A 9,763-nucleotide genomic window follows, 5' to 3' on the forward strand; every position below is an offset into this window, starting at 1 on the left:
TGTGTGTGTGTGTGTGTGTGTGTGTGTGTGTGTGTGTGTGTGTGTGTGTGTGTGTGTCAGGGTTGGCGAGGAAGCGACAGAGCGTGACCGATGGAAAACGAGAGGAGTGATGAGATGGGGGTAGACGCAGATAGGACAGAGATAGAAGAGATGTGTTATCAGTACTTGTGTCAGGTATTTCCTGTGAGTGTCTCCATCTGAGCTGATTAATAAGGACCTCAGATCTCTACATCAGCGCAGCACAAATAATAAGGTGTGATTAGACGTATTTCAGCATAGTCAGAAAAACTTTACTCTTGATTACATCTCTGAATCCTAAACTTCCTCTAATACTGCAGCTGCAGGCGATCCATGCAGGCTAACACAGCATTCATCCCCCCTGGTCCTCCTGTCCTGGGACACTTCAGGCCAACAGTCGACCCAGTTTTATTTCCATAGCACCAAATCACAACAGTAATCACCTCAGGCTGATTTATATTGTAAGGTCAGCAGCCTACAATAATATAGAGAAAACCCCAAAAGTCAGACGCCCCCTTCTGAGCAAACACTTGGTGACAATGGAAAGGATAAACTCCCTTTCAACAGGAAGAAAGCTCCAGCAGAACCAGACTCGGGGAGGCGTGGCCATCTCAAAAAGGGCGAGGTCTCTTTGACTGACAGATGGATGGAGGGCAGGCAGCTCCTACCTGCCTGCTGGGCTTCTCCTTGTTCTGCAGTTGAAAGTATTTAATATAATTGTCCAATGAAATCCCTGCTGTGTGGTTAACTGTACAAACACGCTACCAAAGACGTCCACGCTCCAGCTTTCTGATAGAAATTCTCCCATTTTATTGAGTCAGCACAAGTTTGCAAGTATCTGCACGCACACATGCACAAGGCTGACGGATAGAAGTCACTAACAAAGTCTGCTAGTATTAGCAAGTTCGTTACTCCGTGCTCTCATCCTTATTTGATCAGTTCTTTCTAATAATAAAACGAGGGAGCCAAATGTTAACAATGTTTGTCACGTGAAAATGACATTTTTGGGCTCCACTCATTATCAACATCATGAAGCAGGAAGTCTTTGGAATGGAAGTTTTTTCTTTGTTAGAGCTCAGAAGAACTGGGTGCTGCCCCTCGGCAGGCTTCCAGTAATTGACCAGTCACAGTAAAGCATATTTTTAGGGAGGGGAGCGAACAGCAGGAGCTAAAATGACTTGTTTCGAGATGAATCGTGCACTATAACAAGGATAGGAACTGTTTTAAACGCTGAATCATCCAAAGCTGGTCCGTAAGGTACGCTTTAATAACAGATGTTACTCGATTTTGATCATTTCATAAATGAATGTCTGACACACATAAGTGTGTTTTGTATTAAAGAGTCCGGCCACGTTAAGTGCACATGAAAGAAGAAGACGTCAGGTTGACTCTCTGTGAATCAGAGCCGCTTCAGCTCGGACAGAAAGGACAGAGATGCTACGTTCAGCTCATGAAAGGCTCGCAGTCACCAGCTGCTGAATGCATCCCGAGTGCAGGTTTGGTGTCTCTTCTTATCTGTGATGTATTTAATTATGCGTTTGTTCAAAGTCGCATTTACGGCTGACAGCTCACCACTGTTGAACTCGCACCCAAAGAAAATCTTTGTGATGACGACAAGCAGCTGAAGGAAACCAGTGAGACCAGTTCGTGTTCTCACATCTTCTTCTGCTGGAACTATTTCGCAGCCTCAAAGCAACGAGCCGCAGTGCAATCCCACTGAGCTCTGTGTGACGGGAAGGAGGCGGCTCTGTTCGCCGAGCTCGCTCCACACAGACGTGAATGAGTGTACCGTCAGCTGACTCACCGTCTCTGCTAACATCCACAGACAGGTTCCTCGCACAAACAGGAGGAAACAAAGCATGAGAGCAGGAAGAAGAGCTGAAAACAGCGAAGAAGAGATAAAATCCCAAGGGTGAGGACGGCAGTGCAAAACTCATGATGTGCACAATTCTTTTTTCCTCTTTTTTAATAGCCAGTGCATAAAACTAAGCTTTGGTGATCCAGAGCATACACCTGAGCAGTTTCATGGTCCCTCATGGAAGAACTTTCATCAGCGCCCTTATTTCCCCGCGGTCGCCACAGCAGATTGATCCACGTGTTTGATTTGGCATGGATTTTCCCCCAGATGCTGTTTCTGATGCAATTATCCCAGTTTGGAACCAGCACTAGCCGTACATCAGCTTGTCAAATACCGAGGGTGGGTTTGCATCTTCTCCCAGTCTCAAACCAGGAATCGAGCGTAGGCACTGAACCCTCAGAGAGTCAGGGCCTCTGAGTTCTGCCAGTACGATATAATCAAATTTAAAATGCTCCAAAAGGCTCAAACAGCACAAACAAGGTCCAAAGATCCAGTTCATAATTCTGCAAAAATAAAACACCTACATTTTGTTTGACTCTGTCTGTAATCACACAAACGGTTTCATTACGTGAAGCCAACACTGTCAGTAACTAAAGGTGATTTTCAGTAAAAGCTGAAATTTGACAGAGTAAAAATGTAAAAATGACTCGTGTTTCCTATTGTTGTAATTCTTCTGTTATTCAGTTTTATGGAAATATTTTCAGTTTATCAGCATCAAAGTTTCATGTTTTAAATATTTGTTGCAAATTGATGAAGTAAAAAAATGCTCTTCCTTTTTCTGCCTCAGACCAGTCTGACCTCTGAGCCTCCTTCCCCACAGAGCGGATGCTCTACGTCCCACGAGCCTGGAAACAGACCTCCAAATCCTCCACCTTGCACTGCCACTCGAGCCACAGCACAGCGTCTGAAGACAACAGTCTGAGTGAGCTTAGACGAAGTTCAGTTAAAGCTGCTCGGTGGCAGGAGCTGAACAGGTGGGTGATCTCTGATCACTAATCAGCCTGATTGATTTTACTGCTCAAAGACTGTAGCACATCTGCTGAAGGAGCTACAGTGCAAGCATGTACAAGCCAATATCGCCATCTAGTGTCCGCCTGCAGAACTGTTTCTGTCCTGCAGCTTCAGCACTGCTCTGTGTCCTCTGAGCTCGAGTGCGAGGCCTCCATCAGCAAAAATCCAAACGTTCCAAATATTACCATCAAACATTTAGAAATCCACTCAAGAGGAAGCAAACGTTTATAAATAGATCGTAAACACTTTCACATCTGACCCACGAGTTTTGTGAACAGAATCGTTAGTTTTTACTTTTTCATGCTTCAGTTTTTATGTTTTTACTCATTTTTAAATTCATTTTGTTTGTCTTAATGTGCCTTTATCACTAATTTTACTTATTACTCTAAATATGTTCTCTATGTAACCTATTTTCTACACTAAAGCATATATATGTATGTATTTATTGAAACGTGTTAAATAAATGTAATTTTTTTTATCCAACAATCAAATCTAATTGGGATTAAAAAGCAGCAAAAACATCCAGATGCCAACAAGATGATTCAAAGCTACTCACAGCTTCTCTCCATCTGCAGCTTTGGCATCCTGAACCAGAAAAACCGAACCAAAACTTCCTCGGCCCAGATTCTGCAGGATGCTGTATCGCTTAGCGACCAGACCACCGCCTCCGGGGGTCAAAGGTTGGCCGGCTGCCACCTCCTGGAACCGAGGCATCCTGTCAGCTCACCTGTGGAATAAGAAGAGGCGACGGAGAGCTCAGAGTCACTAAAAGCGCAGTTCGACTTCCCCGAATGGAAAATGATATCCATGTATTACGTCTGTGTGTTCACACTGGCCCTCCACAGTAATTCACTGGTCCAGTGTTCCACGACCAGGACGAAATACGTGTCATGCTCCTTCCACCACCCGACAATATCCTCAGTCGTAATCAGTAACGCTACAGCCGCAATATACACAATATACACAGTGCAGGTAGAGCACCGCTTTCCCCTCCCGAGTCGCCTGATGGTTATCAGCTGCATCCAAAGTCCCACAGGCTAACCAAGCCTGATAAGACTCCTTCTTTAGCATGATGGTTCCTTTTACCTCTGATGTCCACCATCTTCTGTGGTTAGCACCATGACAGGCACCAACCACCTTGCAGCCCCAGCTCAGTGCAGCAGCTTCAGCAATGGCGGGGCTGAACATGGTGCATTCAACCTCAGTGTTTCCCTTGGAATGCTGTCAACTCTCTGCCAGAGATGGGAGTCTCCCGGACTGTGGGCTCTGCTAGGCATTTCCAGTGTACCCTCAGTATACATTTAGGCACATTGGGTCTATCCAACATCCTCCTTGGCCACCTGATCCAACCCACTGCATCTGGTTGAAACCTCTCAACCTCACGCATAAGCTCACGCTCCTTCCACACCAGACAGGTGACGTTTCATGTCTCAGTAGCCGGGCATTGGTCTACCAGGATCTCCACCCTTGGTCGCCACCCAGCACACTGCATGCAACCCCTAAGCCACCTTCTGAGGGTGGTGGGCCTACAGGATTGTGAGCCCAAGTCCTTTCCTGCCTGGCTCCAGGGCGGGACCCCGGCAACCCTATCTCAGACACGTTGAACTGTTTCCTAGGCTTTTCACTCATGAGGGTTTCTGAATAGCTCTTTGTCTGGTCCTTCACCCAGGACCAATTTGTCATTTGACAACATAGCCCCTGGGATTCCTGGGATACACAAAACCCTCCACCACGATAAGGTAGCGATTCACAGAGGGGATTATAGATTAATTTCTAAAGACAGAGTAAAATAAAATCACAGATGTGGTATTTCTTTCATTCTGAAAAGAAGAAGAAACCAAAAAAGTCTAAGAAACAATCAAATCCATCCCAGAGTGAGAGAAGTGAAGCAGAAAACTGTTAAGGCTTTCATCAGAGGAGTTATTTTATTTTGAAAACATTTCAGGAAATTGGTTTTATTTTGAAAATGTGACCGGACCCATAAATGCACACAATCAATCGCTTTGTCCGTTAATGGAACTCGGGTACCAGTATCATGTCTTTTTAAACAACTGTTTTCTCGAGCTTAGAGCATGCGCGGGATGGAGGATACGGCAACCGGAAGCTTATCAGCTGTTTGTATCCGCTGCTTTAATCAGCTCGTTTGTTCCCGTAAAACCGACGGCGGAGAAGAAAAAAGGAGAAAAGGAGCTAAAAGTGTCCGATAGTGAAGTTCTGAGGATCTCGAGTAGCGGAAAAGCTGCCGCGTCATCTCGCGATATTTGGGTTTTTAAATGAACCATTTAACCAGGTAAATAAACTGGAGCGATGATTTGTTGTGTTGTTTACCTGCAGCAACTCTGGATGGCGGACTTCCGTGTTTCCATGGAAACTAAAAACAACGAACGCGCAAGCGCACTGACAAATGCAGGGGAGGAGCTTACATCAGGAGCTCTCACCAGGTGTTCTCACCTTGTTTACTTCCTGCGACCAATCTGCGGCTTCCTCTGTGGTCACATGAAGCTGAGGCGACACAAACTGAATATATTGCATACTGTTACTTCTTGCTGTCAGTAGCATTTAAGCTGACAAAGCAACAAGCTGCGTTGAAAGACCTTCAAACTATACGTCAGTTTTCACATTTTATTTTATTAGAATAAAAACATATAAGCAATGCTTTTCTCTGAATTCTATCGATACGTTTGTGCTGCAAGAAATTGTTAAAGAAACGAAGCATTTTCTAAGGACAGCATGAAAAACAGTAAAGAAAAAAAAATGCTGCCTCTTTCCTATTGGTTGAAAAATGTACCATGTCGACCAATTGAAGAAAAAAAACGACAACACGTGGTTGTTTAGGAAGAGAGAGAGAGGGCGGGATTTGTGATGTTTAGCGTGTTGGGAGTGTGTTGTGTGTGTGTTGTGTGTCAGTGAGGGCACTAATGAATGTGACAAAGGCTGCAGGGCAAACACTGTCTCCAGGTGGAAACAGGAGCAGTGATGCACGTCCTGCTGTCAGGCCTGCAGCTTTGTCCCTGTGCTGTTCTCTGTCTCGTGGCCACAAACTCATTTTCTTCACTGACACAAATGATTCGTGCGGCATCTTATTGTGACACCTGCTTGTTCTCTCCAGTGGCGGTCCTAGCCTGTTTGGTGCCCCGGGCAAACACCCCCCACCCCCCCACACACACACAAACAGACACATTATTAAGGCTTGTACATTAACATAAAACTGTTGTCGAAATTCACCAGAGAAACATACAAACACACACACACATGAAGAGAGAGAGAGTATGCATGGTATGAGAACAGGACAAATCAACAACTGACAATCACTAATTAATATTAAAAACTGTAACATAATGTGTTGTTTGGAGTTTAGTCTGTTACTGTTACTATTTTTACCATTTCTTCTTGGAGCAACTGTAACGCACATAATTTCTTTAGAGATTAATAAAGTATTCTGATTCTGATTGTTTCAGGATGAGCTGCCATTATCCAATGACACATCTGCTTACCTGCATCTTTTGCTCGTTTCTCTTCTTTTCTCTTTTTCTAAACTGAGCACCTGATGGCTTTGAACTTTTCTTGTCCATCTTCCATTGGTTTTAATTTTGCACTCCAGTAGGAACACCCATCCCTCAACCCGAGGATCAACTTAACCTAACACACCTACACCTTAGTTCACGGATTCACTTTGTCTAAGATGCATTTCTGGGATTTCACACAACCCAGGATTCAAAACATGAATACATGATGGGCTTGGATTTACAACTTTATGAATGAAATGTGCTCTATTTGGAAGCAGCAGGCCCCTCCCCTTTCGACAGGTTGTGTGTGTGACTTTAAATCATCAAACTATAAATGATAAATTTTAAATTGTCATTGATCCTTTACCCCGAGTCCTAAAGTGTATATTTATTTTCTTACTGTTCTTATGTTTATTGTTTGTTTCCTTGCACTACTGTAGCTGGAGCCTCGTCATCTCGTCTCTATATGCTGGACTGTCTGTAGCGGAGATGACAATAAAGTTTACTTTGACTTCAGCAGCGAGCAGGCGCACCTCGAAAACGGAGGGCGCCCTTACTCCCAGGAAATGGGCGTAAGAACACCGATCAGTGTCTATACCATCCCCACTATACATTATATATACTATACATTTTACATCAGATGAAAACTTTGGGTGTAAAATTCAGATAATTATTTATTAAAAGCTCGACATTTTAAATGAGAATAAGAAAGAAAAGTATGTCTTTGTGCCCCCTTCTCCCTGTTCATGCCCTATCGGCGCCCCTGCACAGTTACGTCAGCTGCGTAGAAAAAGGATCCTGGTGTAGAAAGGAATATTAAATAAATTCTAACAGCAGCTTATCAAGCTTAAATGTGCTGCTGTTGTTCAGCTGCTGGTTTCCTCTTTCTGGTGCAAAGTGGGGCAAAAACAAAGGAGAGACGATCAGCTGATCATTGATCATGATTGAAGCAGCAACAGGAGAGGGAGGGGGAGGCAGTCGCTCCGTATATCAGTTAAGCTTAACGTGGGAATGCTTTACAAACATTCAGAGATGAACTTACACACTTGCTTTACTTCTCTCTGCGATAACTTTGTCGGAGATGAAATGCCGGGTTGGTAGCGAGGCTCCAAATCAGGGGCGATTCTAGGATCAGAGCTTTGGGGGTGCTGAGCACCCAGACAGCTGCCCAGCCAGGCAAGATCAACTTTACTCGTCACGATGAGACGTCTTCCCCGTCTCTGTCAGTCCCTGCATCCTTAAATGTTGTCCCGAGTTCTCTCTGACTGTCTCCTTGGTGCATTTAAACCCCTGTTCCTCCCTGTCCTCATCGTCTGTTGTCTTCGTCTCCGTTATCAGTCATCATAATTTTACCATCTCTGTGCAAGTCTGCAAATTTCTTTATTAAATCATAAGATTCTTAAATTCATCAAGTCTCTCTGTGCCTGGGTCCTCGTCACAAAACATGACATCACTGTTTTGTACATTTTAACACAATTTAATCCCACATTTGTGAAAGAAAAGCAAAACACTTTTTTGAAAAGTCTGTAACAAAACCATCAAATCTGATCAAGGTTATTTAAATGCTGCAAAGAAGAATGGATTGGAATAAAAAAAAACATATCCTAACCTTAATTACTGGAGAATAATGAATGATGCTCATAGTGAGTAAGAAGTAAACTGACTGCATTTTTTGGATACATACAAAAACACTCCCAAAACAGAATAAATTATTACAAAATATTAATAAAAACTATAAAAATGGAGGCAACTTTGCCTGTGGTAGAATGTATACAATGTATGAAAAAATCTTTACTGCAGATACTAATTTTGTGTTGTAAGATTTATGACTTTCATGCTTTCATGGTGGTGCTTGGGAGAGCTTGACATTTTATCAGGTGGTCCACACTGTAACAAGTGTGAGAAACACTGATAAGTGTCTGTGTGCTTTTGGAAAACATTTAAAGCTGCTGTACAGAATCTTTGAAACAAGCTTAAAACATTTGTAGAAACAGAGCATCTGCTTCTCTTTACAGCTGCTCACTCCACCAGGGCTGTTTGGCTCTTTCTGATAGTGAGCACATGTGATGCACGTACTGCAGCAGTCATACAGACAACTGGATGGTCCAAAGGTTGGCCGACCTGTTACTGGCTGAGGTTTTAGCAGAGTTGTGGCTGAACCACATAAAAATATATCATTAATGCTTCAGCACCCCCAAAAATGGGCTAAAATCGCCCTAACTCCAAATACTCAACCAGACCGCCGTCAGGTCTCGCACGCTACAGCCGCTCTATCACGTGACACATACTGCTCCGACGTGCTCCGAGTTACGCCATGTCGCAAGTTTTGTGAGGTACTTTCATTATATTTAATGGATCGGATTACATTTTTTTTTTCTCTCCGATGTCCGATCCAGTAATTTAGGTCAGTATCGGACCGATTCCCATACGTCATGTCGGATCGGTCCATCTCTAAATAAAACTGAACAGATCTAAAGAAGTGTTCCTGAAATTTGGCTTTATTAGAACAGGACGGATGGATGAGCACAGCCCTCTCAGCACAGGGCTGACAGGACTTATAAACCATAATATACATCAAATACACAGTGACTTAAAAGAAATCAATAAATACACAAACACTTCAACCGCTGCTTCCTCAGACTGCATGAGTAACAGGAACCACTCGCTGTCGGATCTGTGAGCGCTAAAATGACTCTGTTACTAGAGCCATCCAGTCGTTCTCTAAAAGTGAACATTAACTTTCTTCAAAGTGCTTTAAAAGTCCAAACACCCACAGCTACAAACATCTGGCTGGCACTACCCCCTCTAGGTCTCCTGACCACAAGGGGGCAGTATATAACAGTATGCAACAAACATAAATCAACAAAATCACTTAAACAAAAGCTGAATTTGTGTCAAACAGTATTTGCCTGCACATAGAGCTTACATCGTTGTCTGTATATGTCATCATTTCTGTGGTCAGTAGTAAAGTAACCGAGGTATTTCCCCCTTTTTGAAAGAAAAAATGTGTAACCCCTGGACTAAAGAACAAATACTCCACGTGGGCGAGGTGCTAATTTTCAGATGGCAGGTCTACATCTAGAATCAAAATGAGCACAAACATCAACAACCAAAGTGAAGCATTAAGACAAAACAGAGCAATGTCACACAGGATCCACACATTTGGGCCACAAAATAGATGTAAATTGACTAAAGTAAGACACAAATCAGACAAAAACAGATGCAGCAGGATCACAAACAGACACATGTTGGCTACATGTTGATGCTAAATGACTAAAATCACACGTGCAACACTTTCTACATATTTGACAACAGAAGAAAAACACAAACAAAGTTGGAATGTATTTTTAATTATTTTAAATTTTTATTT

General features: G+C 43.2%; 1 protein-coding gene across 2 annotated transcripts in view; it reads right to left on the reverse strand.

The window, feature by feature from the left end:
- The window catches only part of nek11 (NIMA-related kinase 11), a 63,902-nt gene extending 58,652 nt beyond the window's left edge, over positions 1-5,250 (reverse strand). For both annotated transcript variants that reach the window (XM_005941038.3, XM_042227993.1), the window contains exons 1-2: positions 5,216-5,250; positions 3,444-3,614 (exon numbers count right to left, since the gene is read on the reverse strand). In XM_005941038.3, the coding sequence (XP_005941100.1) occupies positions 3,444-3,601 (158 nt within the window). In that variant the 5' untranslated portion in view covers positions 3,602-3,614; positions 5,216-5,250. The remainder of the gene's footprint in view (positions 1-3,443; positions 3,615-5,215) is intronic.
- Between the last annotated feature and the right edge of the window lie 4,513 nt (positions 5,251-9,763).

Source organism: Haplochromis burtoni, unplaced genomic scaffold, assembly GCF_018398535.1.
Source record: "Haplochromis burtoni strain Fernald_Lab_line unplaced genomic scaffold, NCSU_Asbu1 Contig_295, whole genome shotgun sequence".
Taxonomy (NCBI): Eukaryota; Metazoa; Chordata; class Actinopteri; order Cichliformes; family Cichlidae; genus Haplochromis; species Haplochromis burtoni.